This window comes from Lissotriton vulgaris, unplaced genomic scaffold, assembly GCF_964263255.1.
Source record: "Lissotriton vulgaris unplaced genomic scaffold, aLisVul1.2 SCAFFOLD_2288, whole genome shotgun sequence".
NCBI lineage: Eukaryota > Metazoa > Chordata > Amphibia > Caudata > Salamandridae > Lissotriton > Lissotriton vulgaris.
In genome coordinates this window covers 185,249-209,389 of record NW_028253704.1, presented here as the reverse complement: position 1 = coordinate 209,389, position 24,141 = coordinate 185,249, and the positions used below count along the sequence as shown (strand labels likewise).

The 24,141-nt window shown below is 47.1% G+C and overlaps 1 protein-coding gene across 1 annotated transcript in view; it reads right to left on the bottom strand.

Annotated features, from left to right (window-relative positions):
* GIT1 (GIT ArfGAP 1) overlaps positions 1-24,141 on the bottom strand; it is a gene marked incomplete at its 5' end in the record, with an annotated part of 206,661 nt that overhangs the window by 10,355 nt on the left and 172,165 nt on the right. The window contains one exon of the mRNA XM_086951454.1: positions 13,454-13,517. Within this exon, the coding sequence (XP_086807580.1) occupies positions 13,454-13,517 (64 nt within the window). The remainder of the gene's footprint in view (positions 1-13,453; positions 13,518-24,141) is intronic.

The window sequence follows — 24,141 nt, the reverse complement described above, 5'->3', positions numbered from 1 at the left end:
TCACTTCACTGTGAGATCCGAGCTTTGAAAATGTTAGAGGTAAATGTTAATTATGCAACAAACACAGGTATAAATGTGATTAAGCCTTTTCAAAATTAAAGAAGGTATTTCTCTAAAGTTTTAGCTTAGTATATCAGATTACATGACTTCACTGAGAGATTTTTATTAAAAGTGATAGTTTTTAGGTCTCGCCTAGCAGCGCGCATGCGCTGCTGCGAGACTTATTGTAAGTGCTTCAAAAAGCTCATCACACATGCTTGTGCATGTGTGGCTTCTTGCTTGCGATTACCTGCATGGCGCCATATGTTTTGAATTATCGTGCCCAGACACGGGCTGAAAAATTCAAAATATATGGCCTGGTGCTCGCTCTCGCACGCACCACTCGCGGAACGCTGCTTTCCTTGAATTCCTTGTCCTGTCAAGGAAGAAGTGAAGCAGTCCTCAGCCTGCAGGACACATCGTGTGCATGGGGAGGAAGAGGCAGCATTGGCTGTGAGGGGACGAGCCCTGCAGATTTCTCAGCAAATACAAACCCCATTATTCTTTCTTGGGGGTGAGGAGGGCCTGTTGTCACTGATGACGCTGTTGAAGGACTGCAGGACACTGATGCAGTGGCATTGTGCCTGGCTCCCACAGCGTGCCTCTGCATCCGTGTGCATCAGAGGTGGTTTTAACTGCAGGAAGAGCTGGATAATTTGCAACAGGCCGTGGCACCGGAGGTCGGTAGGGCTGTGGAGGTGTCACTTACCTCATAGACCCACAGACTTGTCAGTAATGACCCCGATGTCTCCATACTCGTTAGAGTCTCTGTGCTTGGCCAGCCATCCAGACTCTTCAGCCTCACCATGTCCTACCTCGCCTGCGTGGCACGGGGAGAGCCCTGTGCATCTCTGCAGCAGAAGTCTGAGATGACACAGTTCGGTTAGCCCACCCTGTGGAAACCGAGAAGCAGTGGCCACCGCCAATCTCAAAAGCAGAAGCTAGGAGGGAGCCAAGAACGGGGCTATAGACACTGAGCTCTGTGGTCGCCGGGGAGCCATAGCATTGAGGCTGCGCGGGTAAAGCTAGGGCCCAGGCAGGAGGCGTGCGCCAGGTGGAGGCAGGAGTGCACAGGAGGGACGGGCTCACTTCGGTGTTTGTTTGTAGTGATGTGGTTTGTGGTGCGCGCATCACAAACTGAACCATCTTAAGATGTGGAAATGCCATATCAGACCCCAGCTTTCATTAACCTGCGTACCCCGGCCCAGACACTGCCTGAGAAATGGGGCAAGGTTTGTGGTTGGGTGATTTCAGCTGGGAGGATCAATGTTGTGCTGTTGTGTGCACCGACCCACTGACATGGAAGATTTATGATGCTGTTGCGTGAGCTACCTCTCATGTACGAGACAGCTGGCAACCGAGGTTGTGTGCGCACTGATGATATACTGATAAGGCTATCTGTGGAGCTGTGTGCACTAGGACATGTGGAAGGATGTATATGAACCCGTCTGCAGTGCCACAGAAAAGGGGGTGTTCAGCAGAGTAGGCATTCTCAACGCGACGTGCACTTCCGCACAGATGAGTTATGCAAAGATGGAGGGGGTCATGACCCTGCAGTGTCACCCTGACTGGAGGATGCTTATCACACTGTCTGCAGCGCGCGCGTGAAGTTATTCCTGACACCGTCTGCGCCCTTCTCACTGGAGGCTTCATAGAGCATGGGGAGGCAAAAACGCTCAAAATCTAGGCTATAAACCTAGGAGCAGGAGCACAGAGTAAGATTGGATGTGGCTGGGAACAAGTATTAAAACAAGCATTGGCATAGCCAATAGGTCTCGCCTTTGGGAGCTTATACGTGTTTAGTTATCCAGCACAATATCCTTGGTGCAACAACATCAAGTGTTGCATGGCTAAACACTTATAAGCTCCCAAAGGCGAGACCGATTAGCTATGCCAATGTTTGTTTTTAAAGAACTTAAGACCCATTCAGGCCTCTCTCTCGGACAACGAATCAAGATGCCAGTCAGTTTTCTTCTGCATCCAGTAAATAGCCTAGACTCTTATTATACACGGATCAACATTACAGTCTATTAAACTAACACATAAGAGGATTTTGTGCACCATACATACTGAACTCATGTATTTTAAGGTGATTTCATATGTTATACTGGAGAAAAGGAAGGCACAGTAAAATCAAATATTTGCATAGAATCCAGTGCTAGAACTGGAAAACATTTACTATAGGAACCTATACATTAGGGTTCAAGCTGTGCAGAGGAAAGTGAGATGAGTCATGAGGGGCAGAGCTTGAAAAACTGAAAAGTCTGAAAGTCAACTTGCACACTTATTTAAAAAAAAAGAATCTGCTGCAAAGAAATTGCAACAAGGACACAACATTAAATGTCTTCTAACTTACATAACTTGCCACAAAGGAGCTACATTTAAAATATCTGATATGGTTAAGATGAACAAGTTACTTACCTTCGTTAACGCTTTTTCTGGTGGATAAAGTATCTGCTTGTGGATTCCTCACCTTATGAATGTCCCCTGCGACAGCATTCCGCAGTAACTTTTTCCTAGCTCTCCACGCCGACGAGGTCGTCACAATGCCATGGCTACGCATGCGGCTCTGCAGGAAGTCACTGGAGCCATAAGAGGACCTCGTCGGCGTGATGATGTCAGTTCCACCCATTTTTTCCATGCCTCTGAGGCGAACGGGCGGACCGACCATAGAGACAATGCACAGATAGTACAAAGTATTCACACAAATACACCCAGTGCAAAGTAAAATATGAAAACAAAAGAACGCAAGCAGTTCCTATAAATCTACACAAAGGCAATACAAAATGACAATATGAAATAACCATATTAACCAATACCTCTTTTAAGGTATAAAAGGGAGGACAACGGGGAGCCGGGTGGGTCAGTGAGGAATCTATAGGCAGATACTGTATCCACCAGAAAAAGCGGTACCGAAGGTAAGTAACTTGTTCTACTGATGGATACATCTGCCTGTGGATTCCTCACCTTATTAATAGAATCCCACAGCAGTCCAACCCCCAGAGGAGGGTGTCCACCTTTCTATACCAAAAATCTTCCCAGTATCTAAGCAGTAATGCTTCGCAAAAGTGTGGAGGAAGGCCCAAGTTGCGGCCATTACAGATGTCCAACACAGGAACACCCCAGGACAAGGCAGAAGTAGATTTAGCCCTTGTGGAATGAGCTCTAATGCCTTCAGGAGGCTCCTTACCAGCCAGAGTGTAGCAAATCTTGATGCACAAGATGATCCACCTGGATAAAGTGCGCTTGTGCACCGCCTTGCCCTTCATGCGTCCAACGTAGCCCACGTACAACGCGTGCAGGTTCTCTTAGAACCTGCACGCGTGTGACTGCTTCTGCCAGCTCTTTTAATCTAATTCTAATCGCCATAGCTTGGCTTTTGCTCCTGTTTCGGGCTAGTGCTGTAATTTGCGCAGTCGCGCCTGTATTTGGGGGGTGAATTAGAGAGGCTTACCTGCACGTTAATTTTTGGAAAACGCACCCGCATTTGTGGGATTTAGTGAGTAGGGCTACCTGGGAGGCTTACATCGCGGCGCTAGCCGCCATCTTGGGTGAGTGGTTGGGAAAGCGGGCCAGTGACTAGGCGCCATCTTGGTTGGCGGGCTAGACGATCGCATAGGCGGTCGTTTGAATCTCAGGTTTGAATCCAGAGATGCGCAACCAAGCATGTCTCCTGAGCATGACGCTTGTGTTGATGGCCCTGGCTGCAGTGTCTGCTGCGTCCAGCGCACACTTAATAGATGCGTTGGATATGAGTTCACCCTCTTGGATTAGCATCTCTGCTCCCTCCTTGTAGGCCTCCGGCAAATGTTGTAGAAGTTGCTCTAGAGTGTCATAATGTGCCCTATCATATCTGGCTAATGGGGCCTGTGTATTAGTAATCCTCCAGATATTAGCTGCTTGAGCAGCCACCCTTTTCCCAGAAGCTTCTAGTACTTTAGATTCTTTGTCTGGAGGAGGAGCATCACCCGTAGTTTGTGAGTTGGCGCGCTTACGAGCATTTCAGACCACCAAAGAGTCTAACGGCAGCTGTCCCTTAATATATGTAGGGTCCACAGGCGCCGGTCTGTATTTCCTTTCAATTCTGGGGTTAATAACCCTTGCTCTAGTGGCTTCCTTGAAAATGTCCCCTGCGTGTTTAAGGACACCCTTCAGCATTGGCAAAGTTTTAACAGATTTCTCTGAAGTGGAGAAAGTGTCAAACAGGAAGTCCTCTTCAACCCGGTCAGCATGCATGTCCACATCATGATTTAGTGCTGCCCTTTCAATCAAAGCATTGAACGCAGCTGTATCTTCCTTTGGTGAAGTTTTTACAGGATAAGAGGGAGTATCAGGAATAGTCTGTGATTTCCCCCTGGTCAGCAGGTTCTGTCCAGGCTTGAGTTTGGTCATCCTGATCAGTGTCCGCAGGGTAATGATATTGTTCATCATCATCATACCCCATATCCTCAGTAGTGTGTGTGGGTGAATATGGCGAAGTGTCCTGGCCATGGTACCTCACAGTCTCAAAAAGGACAGGTGATGTTGCAGACTCCCTTTTCTTTTTGAGTGGAATTTTGTATGATTCCAAAGGATTTTCCGACCTGATTTTCCTTTGATAAATAGTAAGTCTACCAGATTCGGAGTCGATATGTAATTTCGACTGGTCATCATATGAGGGCCTTGGTACATAACGTCCTCTTCTAGAGGATGACTCCTTTTTCCCCAATGATACCTGTTTGGGTGCTCGGACGCCTTGTTTTGGATCGAGCGCCTTGGGTGGTGCAGTCGGTGGTAGTCCAAATTTTATCGGTGGCATAGTGTCTTTAGACAGACTGACCTTCTTCGGTGCCGGCGTCGATGTAGGCCCGACCGACTTTGCCTTTTCACCAATAAATTTTTGGCCCTGCGTCGACTTCGGTGCTTGTGGCGTCAGAGGCGCGGTCTTCTGCCTCGACTCAACGTGGTCCTTCGAGGCGGTCCTGACTCTCGACTCGAGGCCTTTAACAAGCTGTGGCCTGTCGACCTGATGCTTCGGATCGAGAGACTTCCGAGACTCGAGTCCCTTGTTTGTGTCGCTGTCCGTCGACGTGCTTGGTTTTAGTGGCTGACTTCAGCGCACCGATCTTCCGTTCGACACTCTTTACTTTTGACCCCACAGGGTCGTCGACACCTGACTTTTTCGTCGACTCCGATGGTTTCTAGCTTTTCGACCCGAAGACTGTTTGCAGCACTTTCGGTTTCGTTATTGACTCAACGGCTTTCGGTTTAATTTTGAGTAATGGAACCGATGGCTCATGTGATGTATTCTTAGCCGGGCCTTGACGCGGGGCTATAGAATGTTCTTCATGATCTCAGCTAAGGCCTTTTGGCGATGCCTCGACCTGAGCCTTCGAAAGTCTGAGTGTCTGTTTCCGGCCCCGTACCCACTGGTGGGCCTGGTTCATCGCTCGAGTCGTCATCAACGGCTCCGATGGGGGATACGTCGTCCCTTACCTCGACGACGTTTTCATATTCGACGTTGTCTTAGTCTTCTTCATAATAGTTGGAGTCATGCTCCGAACCGGGATCCGACTGCTGTTCTGGATCCTCTGTCTCGACGACCTCATCGTCGTCTTCGTCGAAGATATTCACTGGGTCGGGTGCCGGCTTCGACATAGTTTGCCTCGCTGCGGGTCGGAGTCTAAGCGTTTTCTGCGACCTGAATCGAGCACAATCTAGACAGTTGTTCTCATCATGCTCCGGTGAAAAGCACTTGTTGCACACCAGGTGTACATCGATGTGCGGGTACTTAGAGTTACATAGGGGGCATCGTTTGAACGGGCTCCGTTCCATCGACGATCAGGCCTCCGGTGTCGAAAAGGCCACACGGCTCTCTTCGACGTCCTGCTCAAGAAAACTGGAACAAGAACTCGGCACCGATCGAAGCAATACAGACGATCCCGAAGGCCTTTTGGCCTTTAGAAAGTTTCCGAACTTGAGTAAAGAAAAGTACATTCGAACCCAATGGCGGAAAAAAGGATGGAGAGGATGCCCATGCGCACTGTAGTCCGGGGGAGGAGCCACCTATCTCGTGATACTTTGAAGACTCTTCCAGGACAACAATGTGCAATCATCCGGACCCAACACTAGGCGGCGATCTATGCACAGATATGAATTCAGCAGCCCACATGCCTCGAACAGATAGTAGTCCTAACTTTACTCCTGCTAACTGCCTTCTGTGAATACCAAAAGTAGTAAGTTTAGGATTTTTTCTCAGTTTAGTAGTAGTAACGTTAGTAGTCCTAACTTTACTACTACTAACTGCCTTCTGTGAATACCAAAGGTAGTAAGTTTAGGATTTTGGCTCAGATTAGTTCTGTGAATAGGCCCCAAAGAGTTTTGTAGCTCATTTTTGCAGACATGCTACAAAGATTAAATTTGTATCAAGTCCAGAGAAGTCACCAGCCGGCAACTGCAAGGTTTTATAACAGAACTATTGCTGTGGGATTAAAATAAGGAGCGTTCTGATTGGAAAGTTTGCACTCAGACTGGGAAGCTCACTTTAAGGTTTGGTTTGCGGGCGGCATGCGGTCTATAATTGCAAGCGCAAGCAGCGTTCAACAAATCAACACGCAAATCTCAATTGCTTGCAAGGCTTCAAGAAAGAAAGAGGAGGCAGGTGGATGGTAGAGCTACAGTGACCTGAGAGAGGTGCAACAGAGAAGAAAAGGATAAACGATAATGGATATGTGGAGATAGTTCAATAGGATGAGAAAGTGAGCAGGGCTGGTTTGAGGGTTTTTAACAAAGCTGCTTCATTTGTCCAGTCTGATCCGGCATCACTTCGGTCACCATCTCACATTGAGGCACCCATATTGCGTCTCGCCAGGATCCACTAAATGAACCTTTGCCACCATGTGCTAGTTTTCTGGTACTTGCGAGTCAGCAAGGGCAGTTGAGGATGTGGGTGGAGACAATAGAGCAAGTGGGTGTAGGCACCGGAGGAAGTGGGTGGAGCTGATGGAAGTGGGTGTGGCCTCCCCCAAAAATTGAGCACCTGCACTTAATATTTTACAAAGTAAGCACTGCCCGTATAGGACTTGTATAAGGGTTTTGTTGCTATTGCAGTCGGAAACCACGAAAGGAAGACTTCCCGAAGCCACAGTATCTTCTATAGCCATAACCCTTTGCCTGAGTCTGCAGAACTAAGGATTTCGCTGTGGTCTTACTGTCTTTGAATCTTTGCAGAGCAGAATCAGCTTTCTCTCCTAAATGTCTAGACCCATCAAAAGGTAGATCGAGAAGGGCAGCAGAAAACCCAGAAGACCTTAACCACGCATGCCTTCTCATTGCAATGGATGAACCCATCACCCTGGCAACCGAATCCGCTGTGTCCAGGCCAGACTGGATGATTTGGCGAGCCGCAGCCTGTGAGTCTGCCAGCCCCTCACTGAAATTTCCCCGATCTTCCTCAGACAATTTTGGAAGAAGTTGTTTAACAGAATCCATAAGGGCATGAATGTAGCTACCCAACAAACAGGTAGCATTAGTGGACTTCAAAGCCATACTAGTGGATGAGAAGACCTTTTTTACAGATTGTTCCAACTTCTTGGAATCCTTCAGCTGGTACCTGGGGAAAAGCACCTGTGGACTACTTGGAACAAGAAGCTGCTACACCACCAAACTCTCAGGCGAAGGATGAGACGAAAGGAACACAGGATCCTCTGAAGCAGGCCTATACCTTCTGGACACCGACCTTGAAACTGCAGAGGGTTGCCCCACACATCAAGGATTGGCTCAGTTAAGGCATCACTGAATGGCAAGAGTGGCTCAACCACAGAGGATGGAGAATGAAGCACCTCTGTGAGCAAATTAGGTTTATAAAGTGAGCTGCTAGGGTTTTTTTTTAGGAGTTCAGATATCTGGGGCGCACTGCCTCAAATCTAACGTTACTGTGTATAGTATGAAATGGGTGGCTATGTGGTGCGTTAAGAGCAGGCGGAAAAACACCCTTAACCGTCTAAGAAGTCAGAGACTATTTGATCATTATACAGCAGTGCTCTCGCAACCACAAGATAGTGTAACACAAATAAGTACAATAAACAGATATCAACAATACAATAGAAGCAGATTCTTTGGTGTGTTTCTTATCCCAGCAGGGCGAAGATTTATTGTGTCCAGACGTAAGAAATATCACAATATGCCGACACGTGTTTCGTCGTGTGCCGTAGAGTCAACACGACTCTTCAGGGCTTAGGACTCAACTCCTGGGTGTGGGTTGAGAAAAGTCTGGAATTGTGGTGATGTATCACGTAGGTAAACTCGAGAGAGACACTGGGATTATTTATATCCAAAATTGTTGATAGGTAGTAGTAAAGTATCCAGTGGAGTTATGAGCAAGACGAGTGATCTCCACTCTTTTGAAACCCTTAGGGCGTGTTAATAACTTCAGGGTTAGAACACTGAAAAACGATGTGTATCAGGTGTTGACCGGGAGGGGATCCATCAGTTAGGAAACTTCGGAAAACGGGTACGTTTTCTCGAATGGCGGTGCGCCGTGGTTAGGAATCCCTCCTCCGTTGTTTCCCGGTGGCCGTCTGTCGAGAGCGGACGGCCACCGGGAAACAACGGAGGAGGGATTCCTAACCACGGCGCACCGCCATTCGAGAAAACGTACCAGTTTTCCGAAGTTTCCTAACTGATGGATCCCCTCCCGGTCAACACCTGATACACATCGTTTTTCAGTGTTCTAACCCTGAAGTTATTAACACGCCCTAAGGGTTTCAAAAGAGTGGAGATCACTCGTCTTGCTCATAACTCCACTGGATACTTTACTACTACCTATCAACAATTTTGGATATAAATAATCCCAGTGTCTCTCTCGAGTTTACCTACGTGATACATCACCACAATTCCAGACTTTTCTCAACCCACACCCAGGAGTTGAGTCCTAAGCCCTGAAGAGTCGTGTTGACTCTACGGCACACGACGAAACACGTGTCGGCATATTGTGATATTTCTTACGTCTGGACACAATAAATCTTCGCCCTGCTGGGATAAGAAACACACCAAAGAATCTGCTTCTATTGTATTGTTGATATCTGTTTATTGTACTTATTTGTGTTACACTATCTTGTGGTTGCGAGAGCACTGCTGTATAACAAATTAGGTTTATACTCCGCCAAGGTAAGTTGGAGATCCAAGAGCTCCACGGCCTTCCTAATCACTGTATGGTAGGGAGCAACTTCTTTAGAGGGGGAAGCTTTCAGTGAAGCAAAGTCCCACTCCGGGGAGGTATCAAGTCCACTTGCCTCACACAAGCCCTCAAACATATCCTCTGTATCATAAATTTCACCTTCCTCCATCTCTTCAGCCTGGTACTGCTCCTCCTCTATCAACCTCTGCGCTTCTCTTCTTAAGCGCATCTTCCGTTGCGGCGTTGATGTCTTCCGGAGTGGTGTTGAAGGAGGATCTGCAGGAGCAACCGTCGCCGATCGAATCCGAGAAGGTTCACGCGATGTAGCCGGGATTGCACATACGGCGTCGACATCCTCGGAGCCGGAAACAGCCAGGACGGCGACACGAAAGGCACAAAGGGAACCTGAGGATACTGGTGAGGGACACCTAAATTAAATGCCAAAGGACCCATGGGACCCGAAGGTGCACCTGAAGGGTACGAGGCCCTAGCAAACACACCATATATTGCATTAAAAAAATGCAATGGATCCGAACCCAGTGCCGGAAATTGTGGAGACGGAGCCGCCGGGGCCACAGGCGAAACCACAGGAGCCGATGGAACCTCACCATCAGCCGGATTCGACAAACCTTCCGAAGTCGGAGAAAATCTCGGCATCGGTGACTGCGCCAGAGTTCCCGTGTAAGATGGGGAATGAACCGGAGTCACTGAAGGAGAAGGAGAAACTAAGTCCTTTTCTCGACGTAGAGGTGCTGGAGAAGGCAATCTCGAAACCACAGTCTTCGACGAACAGCACAGAGATCCATTCTTCTTCTTATGCTTCCTTTTGGAGTCATGAGAAGTCGATGATCTTGACTTCGAACGTTTACGACCCCTTTTTTCTTTTCTCACCTTAGCCATATACAATTTGGCTTCCTGTCCTTCAGGGCCTTCGGGTTCATTTTTCTACAGCATGTACAGCCCTCGACGTCGTGATCTGACGACTAACACCACCGACAGTCCTCGTGGGAGTCAGTGATCGACATATGAACCCTGCACTCCTTACAGGGCTTAAAGCCTGACTTCCTCAGAGCAGACATGTCAAAAACACAGAAATATACACGCCAAAATACAAAGTATTGAGACGAAAGTATGGAGAGTCCCAGAAAAACCGTTAGCTTTGACAGCACGGAAAAAAGGAAACTGACATCATCACGCCGACTTGGTCCTCTTATGGCTCCAGTGACGTCATGCGGAGCCGCGTGCGGGCCATGGCATTGTGACTACCTAGTCGGCGTGGAGAGCTAGGAAAAAGTTTCTGCGGAATGCTGGCGCAGGGGCTATTCATAAGGTGAGGAATCCACAGGCAGATGTATCCATCAGAAACTGTCTTCAGAGATCATTGTATGCACAGCAATTTGGAAGGGATTATAATAGCGAGAAGATATATATAGTGGTTAACAGTTCTGGGAGAGTTCTGTGTTTTGCCCAGTCAAAGTTTTGACTCAAAGTAGAATAGAGGGTTAATGTGTTTGCACATCGTATTATATACAGATCACACATTGGTATTTTGTTTAGAGAGGTAAGTGGGCTTCTGCTTTTGATACTGAGGTCACTTTGTTACTTCCAGTTGAGACGTTGCAAGCCTTCTAATACGGCACAGTGATTAATCAGCATCAAGGAGCTGCATGCAAACTATAGGTCATGGGTTTAGATCCTTATTGATTTTTTCCTCAATCTGTTATTCTAATACTGCAAAGAAGAGTTCCCCATTGGAATTATTAAAGCACTGTTAGTACAGACAACAATAACTGTTACGTTTTATATCCTGAATTTGTTTCCCTCGCCATTAATTTTTAATTTATAATGTAAACAAGTACAGATATGTTATACCTAACCCAAACTCATTCTCTTATGTAACATTTCCTCCACATTGTTTGCGCACACATGATTTATTGTGCCTGTGAGTGTGACGTGAAGTGCATGACCCACTACACTGTGATGAGTAGCACCATAAAAGAATTAAATAAACAAATTATTAAGTGCCATTTAAATAAATAATTGCATAATTACTCCTCCGTCCTTACAGTGCAGGCACAAGTAGTTGAACAAAGTTAAAAACCTGCCTCCAATAGTTTCTTTTAAGCACTTGTGAAGTGGGAACAAGTTGTGCACCTTTATTTCCTTCCATTTTAGTGGCATCTAGGAGTTAGGCTTCAGATGGCTTCAAGCCAGGATGATACATGAACAAAAGGAGGGCAGATGACTCTTTAAATCAAGGCTTTGTTTTGGGCCTAGAAGAGAACTAAAATCAGAACGCCTCCTGACAACTTGCAGGTACTGCTACATGTATAAAGGTGTCAGCAAAATTAAATCAGTACAAATTCAGCAGGTTTATTTGACGTCCAGATCCAGTCTAGACCTAGCTACCACTTTCAACCACAATCTTGTCATGTCAAATATTTCATAGCATCCTCTGGCATCATTAATATAATGTAGATAATGTCAGTCAAATATCAACACATTATGTAGTCTTGCTATTGAATTATAAGTGCAGGAGAACACCAATACTTGCTGGTATTGTCGACAAGTGGATGGTAAGTGTTTCATCCTCCCTTCAATTGTGCCCATATCGGCTGCCACTTATTTGCTGTAAAAGAAATCCATCGTAGTCTGGCATCCCTTGTGCTTGGGAATGTGTTTTTAACAATAAACATTCCCCTCGTCTGCCGAAAGTATTCTCACTACAGTCCTCAGGCACACACAAATAGGTATTTTGTGTGGTGGTGCTGAGAGGGGCAATGAGATGTTCTTCCGTGACCTTGTTCCAGCTACGACCAGGGGGCGGTGTCTCCCGCTGTGTGGATCGGATCAGTGACTAGCTGCTTGAGTCCATTGTTGGCGAGGTTCTCCAGAAGGGATGCGATGTTCTGGTCACGGAGGTTGTCCATGTGAAAGTTGATGTAATTAGTGGATGCGTGAGCCTGGGGTGCAAAGAAGTAGACGCTGCATCGGTAAATGGCAGGCATGGGCCATGAGGCCTGAAGACGAAGGTGCAGCAAGGGTGGTGTTGGGATTGATCTGGACTTGGAAGTAAAGGTGTTCCATGGTTGTCATTGGGTCGTCCAAGTGGGTGGTCAGGGGGAAGTTGTTCTTGGGGACGATGGCGATTCCTCCTCCTGGTTGGTGGGTACAGTCCTTGCAGGGGATTTTGGAGCTGTTGGGTATGGCGGTGACTACGTCTGGGCAAGTGCTGGGGTTAGTCCAGGTTTCAGTCAGGCGTTTGTGGAGGGGCGTGTGTTGAGGAGGATGCAGATGAGCCAGTAGGGTGCGCTGTTGGTCAGATGGGCGGCAAGAGGAGCTGGAGTGTGGAGGTGGGCGAGGGTGTAGCTGCAGTGTCGGCAGGAGTAGAGTCCTTGGGTATCCTTCAGTGACACATGGTCATTGCGTCCTATGCTGAGGGTGAAGAGGGTGCTGGCTTCGGATTGGTGGAAGGTACGAGAACCAGGGTCCATGCAGTGGCCGCTATTAAGTAGTGGAGGGGGGAGGGAGGATGGACAGCTGTGAGGAAAGTGTCACTGGAGGTGGGCCGGGCTGGATGGAGGGGATTGCAGAGGCAAGAGTGGCAAAAGGAGAAAAGAAAAGTGCAAAAACGACAGAAAAGGAATCGGACAAAAATAGGGGCACAGAAATATGCCACTGAAAACCTTGCACAGTGCAGACGCTGTTCTGGGCTCTCACGGGCTCCCATCTCGAGAGCTACAATAAGGATTGATAGTCTCAGTATTTTTCCTGTTCTCTGGATCCCCCGGTGGAAATTCTTAGCCATGCAGTGGTGGGACCAAAACATGCAACTTCCAAGTACAAGTCCACCCTTGCTGTGCTACAGGAAATTCAAAGACATGAAAGGCCACTTTTGCGACTACAAGATCAGCATCGCAAATATGCACAGCAATTCATTTTGACCCCAAACATTATGTAAGCACTGTTTGAATTAAAAGTACAAACTTTAACTTACTGCATTCTTTTCATGTTATACAGAATGATAACTATGATAGTGGATAAATAGCTGTTTATACAATAAAGGTAAATACAATTAAATCCTATGTTCTTTCAATGCTGGAAACCGTCCCTAGTGATGCCAACTGGGATGATTGCACACTGTTTTTCAGGTCTAAAGCTGAGCAGGAGTGTATATGCACAAAAATCGGAACTCATTAGAGCCACGTTCTAGAAAGACGAATTTGCGATAGTGGGATGCCAAGATGTAGGACTTACCTTTGGAAAGAGAGATGCCATCTCTGTAACCGCTGTGTGGATTTTTTCCGAGCATGGTACAAAACTAGGAAAGAGAAACATATTTAAATCTTTTTATTACCACACTGGCTAGAGCACCTCGGTGTTTCATGGCATGCATAATGTTTTTTAAATTTGTTTTTATTTAAAACATAAGCAGGGCATATTACAATCAACTGGCATTTACAATGAGCATTATGGATTATAACAGAAGTCAATGACACCACACACAGCGATAAAACCGGATGTATCATAATTATCCATGTTGGCATTTTTCGGGAACCTTCCCACCCCTCACTCTGACTCATTATCCCCGTCCTGCACGGGTGGTTCACACAGATAGCCTCTGAATTTGTTCCAGGCACCCCATATTTTTTCCTATTTTCGGGGGGCATCCACGGTGTGTGTATACCACTCTTTCTGCCATCATAGATGCATCCAAATCCTTGCAACAGTCACTAAGCGTTGGTACCTCCTGGGACCCCCAGTTTCCGGCAGTATCACGTTTGGCAAACATTGCACCCAGCATAACCCAGTCCTGAGCAGAGTGAGAAAGATCCTTCGGCTCCCATAAGTTCAGTAGACAACACTTCGGTTCCGGTACTACCGACACCTCCACCACCAGTAACAATGTTCGCATAACTTTGGCCCAGTATACTGCAATCTGGGGGCATTGCCATATAGTGTGAAAAAAGGTTCTCACCTCCCCGCAATCTCTCAGGCAAAAATAATGTGAGGCCCTCACACTATAGTATATTTAGCTGCACCAATCGGAGACTCGAAGATACGGCTACTTCCCGTGGGGATGACAGCGCCGTCTGCCAATCCGCATCTTCTATCTCACCCAAGTCAATGGACCATCTGCGCTTAAATGTCAGTGTCGGGTCTGGCATGTTATTAATTAGTTTACAATAAGTGAATGAGGTTGCCCTTTTGGGCATGTGCTCAGTAAGGAGTCTGTCTTCCAGAGGGGTGGCCTCCGGTAACTCGGTGCCAGGCGGGGGAACCAGCTTAGTGCATGACTGATCTGTATGTACTGAAACCTCTCGGTGGGCTCTAACTCATATTGGGTCCTAAGTTGTTCAAATGGCACTATTGCACCCTTCTTTCATAAATCCCCCACCGTGGAGATACCTATCAGGTCCCATACCCGGAATCCCTTGCTGTTACGAAGTGTTCACAGCCGTCGCGCCGACCAGAGTGGAGTCATTTGAGTAATAGTATATTTGCATGTAAGACAAACCTGCGCAGTGTACCATATACCTATTGTGTGCGCCATCGGTCCTACGAGGGAGGAAGATCTGCCCTTGTCATATAGTGCGGAGTGAATTCCTGCTTCTCCCAGCTCCTGTCTGTCTGCCTGGAACGTTGGTTCCGTCTGAGGCGCGTGTAACCATTGGTTAATTATTTTCAATTGGGCTGCCCAATAATATAACTGAATATCGGAAGGGCTATTCCGCCGTCTTACCAGCCCCGAATCAGCTTTCCCATTGCTATGCTCGCCGGTTTGCTTCCCCAGAGCAGTCCAGAGACAACCGCCTCTATCTTCTTAAAATGTTTCAGTGGAACGGGAAAAAGGGCATTCTCTAATACATATAAGAACCATGGGAGTGTCATTTTAAAAAGGGCTGCCTTGCCCAGGAGGGTCAATGGCAGGCCATGCCAGTGTTCCACAAGCACCGAAACCGCTCAAGAGGGTACCAGATTTTTAAGGAGAAATTCCTCCGACCTGGGTGTCGCCTAACTGCCCAAATTTTTAAAAGAGTCCCTGTGATTTTTAGTGGGCAGTCCACCGGCAGCAGTGGGGGCGGGCCCCTCAGGATGAATAAAACCGATTTGGATCAGTTGATGGTATACCCCGATGCCCGACCGAAGATTTCACAAATGTTCAAAAGTACTAAAATAGAGCGTCTGGGGGAAGTCCGGTATAAGAGCACATCATCCGCATACAAGGAGATGCGGTCTTCCCAGGTCGCTGTCCAAAATAGTCCCCGAATCATAGGGTTCCATTGAATCCAAGCTGCCAATGGCTCCAGTGCCAGCGAGAACAGCAATGGAGACAGCGGACAGCCCTGGCGCGTACCTCGCCCCAGTGTAAAGTCGCTGGAGATATGCCCATTTGCCACCACGTGTGCCAGAGGGCGTGAGTATAACAAGTGCACCCATGCACAAAATTTGGGGCCGAAGCCTAGATGTCGGAGGACCGCAAATAAATAAGGCCATTCCACCATGTCGAATGCCATCCGAGCATCAAGGGAGAGGATAATTGCAGGTTCTTGAAGACAGGGCATGCGCGCCAGCACTGCCTGTACTCTTAAGGTTCAGTGCAGTGGTCCTATTGGGCATGAAACCGGACTGGTCAGGGTGAATCAGGGTCTCAAGGTGCGGGGTCAGGCGTATGGCAATCAGTTTACCAAGAATCTTAGCTTCAGTTATTCGCCGGGATGAGGAACAATCGTCCGGGGGTTTACCAGGCTTTGGTACCGTCACTATGGTGGCCATTCGTTGAGCGCGTGGCAGCTCCCCTGCTTTCAAAGTGTCGGAGAACATTTTTAGGAGAAATGGGGCAGTTAGATCAGATGTTCGTTTATAAAGCTCAATGGGTATTCCATTGGGTCCTACAGCCTTTCCTGACTGCAGGGAATCAATGGCAGTCTGTAGTTCCTCATTCGTGAAGACGGCTTCCAGTGAGAGAGCCGCTTCAACTGACAGAGCAAGCATTTTAATATCTTTGATGTAGGTCTGAGCCTCTTCTGTTGTCATTTGTGAACAGGAAGTATATACCTGTTCAAAATACCCGGCCAATGTGTCCACTATGTCCTCCGGGGTGCTCACTATTTCACCAGACGGAGTACCCAGCTGCGCTATCGTTCTCTGTGCTCTTTCCTTCCTGTCTAGCCATGCAAGAAGTTTGCCTGCCTTGTCCCCAACTTCGTATACCGTGTGCCGGGTAGCTTGCAACTGCAGTTTAACCAGTTCACGTTGGTGTTCTTCAAGCGCACATTGTTTAAGGCGTAAGGCTTGCGCAGTTGCTGGGGAAGGATTCTCCGCATGACAGCCAGGTCAGTTTCCAAGGCATCTAACTCGCCCCGTGCTGCACGTTTATGGCCTGTTATGGAGGCGATAGCCTGCCCCCTTAACACAGTTTTATACGCCTCCCACAAAATACTAGGGGATTGTACCGAGGACACATTGTCTTGAAAGTAATGTTTTAGGACTGTAGCAATGTTTTTACGTGTCTTGGGGACTTGTAAGTAACGTGGAGAGATGGGGAAGATTCACTTTCTCGCCTTACTGTGCATCTCGTAGGTCAGAGAGACAAGAGAGTGGTCTGAAATGCCAGGGGAACGAATCTCAGTGTCTGTCAAATGGGGCAGGCTGTCAGCGGAGAGTAAGAAGTAGTCTATACGGGAGAGGCTGCTGTGCACCCCGGAATGGAAGGTGTAGTGTCGCGTGTTGGGATGTCTGTACCTCCATGCATCCGTGAGACCCAGGGCGTCAATAAATCCTTTCATATGGGAAACGCCTGCTACATCTGTCCTGGGGGTGGAGGGGTGGCGTGTTACGGTCCCTATTGCCATCTAATACTGTGCTAAAATTGCCTCCTAAAAGCAGATCTCCCTCCGGTAGTAGCAATAGAAATGTGCTAAGCGCCGGGAAGGCCACAGCCTGGAGGGTGGGGGGAATGTACACCAATACAATATTAAAACGCTTCCCTTCCCACTGACATGATATGGCTGCAAACCGCCCCATGTCATCCGTCCAATTGTGTTGTACAATCAGTGGGAACTGTTTACGCACCAATATACCCACGCCCCTGGAGCCTGAAGGTAAACTCTGAATGTACCACCATTTTGTATCCCCAGCGATCCATAGCTCTACACGCCAAACCCACCAGGTGAGTCTCCTGCAATAAGGCCACCACTGACTCTTTTCGCCTCAGACCCTGCAACACCAACCCTATCTTATCGCCCAGACCATGTACATTCCAGGTAAGTCAAGGGAGTCACCTGGGACGTCGGTGGGTCACCAGAGCCAGTTACTGAGTGTTGACATTGTCCCTACTGCCATAAGTAGTGTAGGGTTGAAAAAAAAAAACCAATGCAGTATGTAAAAAAAAAAAAACCAAACCTGTAACAGGAATACATTTTGATGATCATTGCCCTGTTCATAAAAACAGCGAAACAAGAAACAACTCAACCACCCTTCCCCTCCCACCCTCCTCCCTGCCTCCCTGCTCGACGGATTTACAACTACCCGCCACCCCAACAAAGCAGAGTGCTTAATACCCTTTCCCAGTTCTTCAACGAAGGGGGAAAGAGAAAACAACCTCCGCCCCCACCCCCCAGAGCCCTCTACTCCGAGAACTGCAGAGACCCAGCGTCCCTTTCGAGTTACATCAATTAGAACCAGAGGAAGAAAACCTTCACAAGTGCCATTCTTGGCAGGCCACACCCACATTTTATATCTAAAAGTACCTGAACAGGAGCAATGTTAAGTGCCCGCATTTTTACATCTTTGCATGAAACAGTACAATACCAGAAAGGAAAGAGTCCTGAGGAAGCGAGGTCTTGACGCTTTCACGTCATCGCAGATCCATTCATCATCCAACCTCTTGCACTCTTTCGAGGACTGCGCTCACTCTTGTTCCATGTCCGCCTGTTGGTCGTTGCGTCGTGCATCGCGGTTTCCAGTACGGCCTGGTCGTAGGGCCTTTCGCCATCCGGCCAGTCTTGCACTTTTTCAGGTGTGGAGAAGAACCACGCCTTCCCCTCAGCTTCCACTCTAAATTTGGCGGGAAACAGCATGGAGTACTTTATTTCACGCTCCCGGAGAGCCTTCATCACGTCAAGAAATGATCTGCGCTGTTTCGGGATTGCTGCGGTATAGTCCGGAAAAATCCTGATGGCGGCATTGTCTATTCGGTTCGGAGGGGCTTTCGGGCTGACTACAAGATGGCATCTCTGTCCCTGAAGTTAAATATATGAGTCAGGACTGGTCGCTGGTTTCGGTCTGCCACCTGGTACCCGATGCGCTCGCTCAACTGAGAAGAAGTTGGACAGACCCAGCGGTTGGAGGGGAGTTGTGATTAAATCCTCCATAAAGAGATCTAGGGCTGGATCCCCTGTTGTCTATGGCACGCCAATAACGCAGATGTTGTTCTGCCTCGATAGCCCCTCCTGATCCTCGAGGCGGGCTGCCAGAAGTTTGTTGTCTGCCGCCAGCTGCTGTGCTATTTTTTTAAGGGTGGAAGTGTCCGATGATAGGGCCGCCGTCGTAGTCTCAAGTTCTGACACCTTGGTGGCCATTTTATTAAAGTCGGCGTGGATCAGGGCAAGAGCAACTGCGAGAGTCCCAATGCGTGAGTCCACCTTATTCAGGGTGGTCATGTCGTCTTGTAGGGTCACCTCCTGCGTGACTCCACCAGTCGCTCCAGCCGATGATGGGACGTCTTTGTCCTGCGCATCTCCTTGCGACTTTGTTAATGCAAATTTATCCAGCTTCGCCTGATTAGTCCCTTTCACGTTTCTGTTGCTCATAGCGGCCGCAGAAGTGATGGAACCACGTGGATCCGGGCCGTTGATTGTTGCAGTCTGCTGTTCAGACCACTATGCCGCCACGGCAAGCCGGTTAGTCCAGACGCCTCAGGGTTGTACAAACTTTCAGGACCCATATGCCACCAAGCGCCTGCCTCTGCTGGATGTCAAAGCAGAAGGGTTAGGTCCCCCGCCGTTCCCTACCACCGCGCAGGATATGAGCGCTGTGCGCACTCTGAGTATAGGTGGGGTAGTTGCTGTGTAGATATCAGGTCTCAAGTATGAATGTTGCACTGTAGCTCATGTCCCTTGGGCAGACAGAGCATAGGACCTTCCTTCCCAGAAAGACACGTGTTGGCAGGGCAGCCCCCGGGGGCAGATGTTCACAGCAGCGTCAAGGCAGCCCGAGATAATTAAATCAGTATAGTTTGCGAGTGAGAGGCAGCCCTCCAACGAAGCACAGTGTGCCTCGGAACGGACCTCGGTGAATATGAGGCCGCTCCACAGCGAGCGGCAGCGCGCATTCCTAAAATGTCGGCAGGGGATTCTTGTCTGCCCTCGCCCCGGCAGTCACAGGGACTATAGTGTGGCCACGCTGCGGGGATATCACCAAACCCTGCAACCTGCCTCAGGGCTGTGCAATCTGGCGCCGCCACGCACAATATCTCGGAGGGAGGGGGGGGGGGGGGGGGAGCGCTCCACTAACCGTAACTTCCGCTCCTCCCCGATCCGACCTGCAGGCCACCGCCACTCCTCAAACTTTAGCTCCCGGCTGCCATCTGCGTGTAGGCCCCAGGTCGCCGCACTCCGCCGCTGTCTCAGGAAACGTCGCTCAGCAACAAAACTAGTATCATATGATACCGGGCACTTTCCGCCGCTTCTCCGTACTCTTACGGGCAGAATGGGTGGTGGATAATTAGCCGGATAGACTGGGCCCTGGATCGGGAACTCTGAGCCTCTCTAGGTTGTGGCCGTGTTCTTTGGCTGCTCATGGCATGCATAATTAACTTCTTTGCACACACAGAGAAGATGAAGCAAAGATAAAAACTTCCAATTGAAATTTTTACAGAAGCACAGGGTAATAAATTGTAAAATTAGCCACACTTCGTACCGAACTCAAAGTAAAAGACTGCATGGAGTTCTTTACATTATTTTTACTTAGCATGCTAAATGGCAAAAAAATACCTACCATTCCAATTTTATTGCAGTGCTTTTCATTTTAAAAAGTGAAGCTGTTGACAACTAATTACAAATGGCACAAGTTGATTTCCGTAAAGATTATTTTGTTTCAATAGAAAAATAATAATGAAATAAAAGTTTGCTTTCAATTGCAGCACAGAATCAATTAAATGAATACATTGTGCATTTCCCTGATCAAGGAGTTTGATGCTCTGAGACGCATTTGAAAACAAGCCAAGTGGAATTTGGATATACGAAGAAATTGTGTTCTGAAACGGATTATTTGGTCACATAATGAACCAATCTGGCTGGCAATTCCAGTGGATCGATCCGACCACGGCCCAGGTTATAGTTTAAACCCATGTGGTGAGATGAGACGCGAAGAATGGTTAAGGATTTAAATAATTTTTAAAAATAGAAAATGAGGAGGAGTCTTATATAGACACCTACTCTCTGTTATCCAGTTAAGAACTTCTCAGAACAAAAGATCTTATGCATGGACTACACTTTCTAGAAGTATCCAGAATAGGCAAGATAGTTCAATGGTTGAATGCATCATCCCAGATATTTGTGGGCAATCTGTAGATCATACATTTAAATCCCTGAAGTATGATAAATGGAGTATTATGTGGTGCCATTAGACAATGTCAGACATGTTCAAATGAGTAGTTTCTGTAAAATCCAACTGCAACGCGTGATATGGCTGGGTGCACCAGGGGCGCTCAAATAACACACTTCCATTAAATATTTCAGGAGTGGGGTTAGAATAGGAAACCATCCTTTCCAAAAACATTTAGTGTGCATAGTACTTGCACACACTGCCATCTGCAATTTCCTATTCAAGTCCAGTCCTCTAAGTATCGGTAGTCTCAGGGAATCGCATCCGGGTTACCTATGGGAACTTTTACAGAGACTAAGCCTGAACAGTGTGGTAGCAGGGGCTGAATAAGGCAGATCCACCAGCATATTTGCAAATACTCCACAAAAACAAGTCTTCTCGATTGTATCCGCTCGCAGAATCTGGCAGACTATTTTGACTAAAGACCCTCACCTTATTGCTGGCTGATGGTCATACTTTGATAGCAGGGCTTATAGCATGCATGGATGAAACTAGGTGGATGAGAGGTGCATGTAACAACTGTGCCAGACAATAACATTCTGGGAGTCACATTCGGGCACACTAATCACAACTGTTTGTGTGCACTGGTAGAAATGGACATAAGGAAGCATCCAACTATGTTATGCTAAGTGTCATCATTGGACAAAGAGGAAACCCAACAACTTGTAGCACAAGTCTCCATGGAAACCGGGGTTGTATCACTCTCCAAAGAGGAAGCAAAGGGTCCATAATTTTGCACACAGGTGCAGCTAGTAAGCGTACAGTCCTGCATACGTGACGTGCTGCTTGTGCAATGTAAGGCTGGGTCTTCTGTCCCCACTCAGAGGCAAGCATGCTTTTATGCCTTACGTGAGCCTTTTGCTCTCTAACTGGTAAGCCTATTTCTCTCCCCTAGGAGAGCATGATGCACTCCTCCAGGTCATGACTGAGGCATTACTTCAGGTATCTACACCGGCCAGCGAACCCTAAGGTACCAGTCAGATGATAATGATGCTATCTTAAGGTTGCATCTTATAGTGAGCCTCTTGTTCAGCCCTTTTCTACCTCTCAGGTAAGCACAAGGGAAACTGGCGGCTTATACAGTTTCATGGCTTTGTGGACTCTCGGATAAGCACACAACCTTGGGTTGGGACTGCTGCATCTCACGAGTCTATGGAACGTGAAATGCAGTGTGTTGTTACAGTTGGGAACCAACAGCTCGCCGTGGGTGAGGGTACTGATGGCGGTACTTGTACTTCTGGAATAAACTTTCAGCCATTCTGATGAGTTTCTGTTTCTTTTTAGGGCGTTGATCTTGGAAGTCGATACTCACGCTGACTCAGGTCTTCTCACAACGACCGCCATACTACCACCTATGTGAAAGGATCCACCTGTCGACATGTGTGGACCTTGAGTGGACCAGCAGTATCGAACTCCAACTTGGACCACATAGACATTCAACAGACTTGTCAATTCTAGGCCACAAAAAATCTTCCCTTATTCTTCACTTCAGAGCATGGATACCCAAGTGCCCTTCATGAGCCATACACAACACTTATTGCCTCAAGTCAATAGGTAGTAACAATTGATCAACCCAAAGCACTAGATTTTACACACAAATTAATTCTGACGCAATATGCAAGTAAGGTGTAAATTATTTACCTGAAACAGACCCTCATCTAAATAGTGTGTAAGGGCTACTTTAATGACTCTGTACTGGATACATGCCCCTAATTACAGAACTAATTACAACAAAAGGTATCCAGGAGTCACAACCATGTTTCTCTCTTAGACAAACCGCTACACGACAGAAAATAAATTGTGAGTTGAGCACAGTTGTATATAAACACCATTTAAACACACATACATGCAACATGCAAACAGGGTAGGAATTTTTCCCATCAGTTGTCTCTCTGTACCACCACTGTTACATTATTTGGGTTCTCCTTACCCAGGAGTTAGTGTACAAACAGTCACACTAGTTGGAAGATAGAGACTGTGTGAGTAAGGAGACTGACGTTAGTTATTTCACTGAGTGGTGTCAGTATGGTGTCGGTGTGATGTTCACAACTGAAAAAAACAAGTGAAAGGTGAAAAAAAGTAGATTTAACATAATATCAACTCAGCAAGTGGTCGACATGTTTCTGCATATATATGGAGTTGATCCTATGCATTCATCAGGACCTAGTTGTTGCTACTGCTGTACATTAACATGAAGAAAAGGGAATAAAAGGAATTATATCACCTGTTTGTCAGGTGTAGATTCTCCACCACAATCTAAAATAGTCATGCAGGTAAGGAAAGAAAAAGAGAAAAATAAACATATTCGTCACAGAATGCACTCTGTAGTAGCAACAACTAGGTCCTGATGAATGCATAGGATCAACTCCATATATATGCAGAAACATGTCGACCACTTGCTGAGTAGATATTATGTTAAATCTACTTTTTTTCACCTTTCACTTGTTTTTAAGCTTAGGGGTCTGAGAGAAAACATAAAAAATATCTATTCTACTCAGTTCCACCTAATTTTACTCACTTCACTTACTTTCACTGCTTTTTTTCAGTTGTAAACATCACACCGACACCATACTGACACCACTCAGTGAAATAACTAACGTCAGTCTCCTTACTCACACAGTCTATCTTCCAACTAGTGTGACTGTTTGTACACTAACTCCTGGGTAAGGAGAACCCAAATGATGTAACAGTGGTGGTACAGAGAGACAACTGATGGGAAAAATTCCTACCCTGTTTGCATGTTGCATGTATGTGTGTTTAAATGGTGTTTATATACAACTGTGTTCAACTCACAATTTATTTTCTGTCGTGTAGCGGTTTGTCTAAGAGAGAAACATGGTTGTGACTCCTGGATACCTTTTGTTGTAATTAGTAAATTATTTACCAACATCTTTAGCGTGGGCCCCCAACCATCAACCAATTTGTTACTGGAGATAAAACGTTATCCCGTACCAGTGAATCTCTACACACTTGCTCAATAATCAGGAGCGTAGCTTTGGTGGGGGGGGGGGGGGGGGGGGGGGGGGGTAAGGGGGGAGGGAGGTGTTACACCCCTTTAACACATTTATTTTCTAGCAAATAGTTGGGTAGATGTGCTTTCAGTTGGGTATGTGTAGGCATCTGTCAGATTTCACCAAGAACTTTTTAGATAAACACAGACAAAAACGACAAACTCTCTCCCTCTCTGCTTTGGAAGACTTACAAAATGTAGGTTATTATACAAAATGTAGTGTTTTCTCTCACAACCCACATTCGTATCCCTTTCCAATGTACATGTTGCCCCTCTAGTGTGCCCTGCTTGTTGTACAATGTATTTTAACATAATATGCCTATGT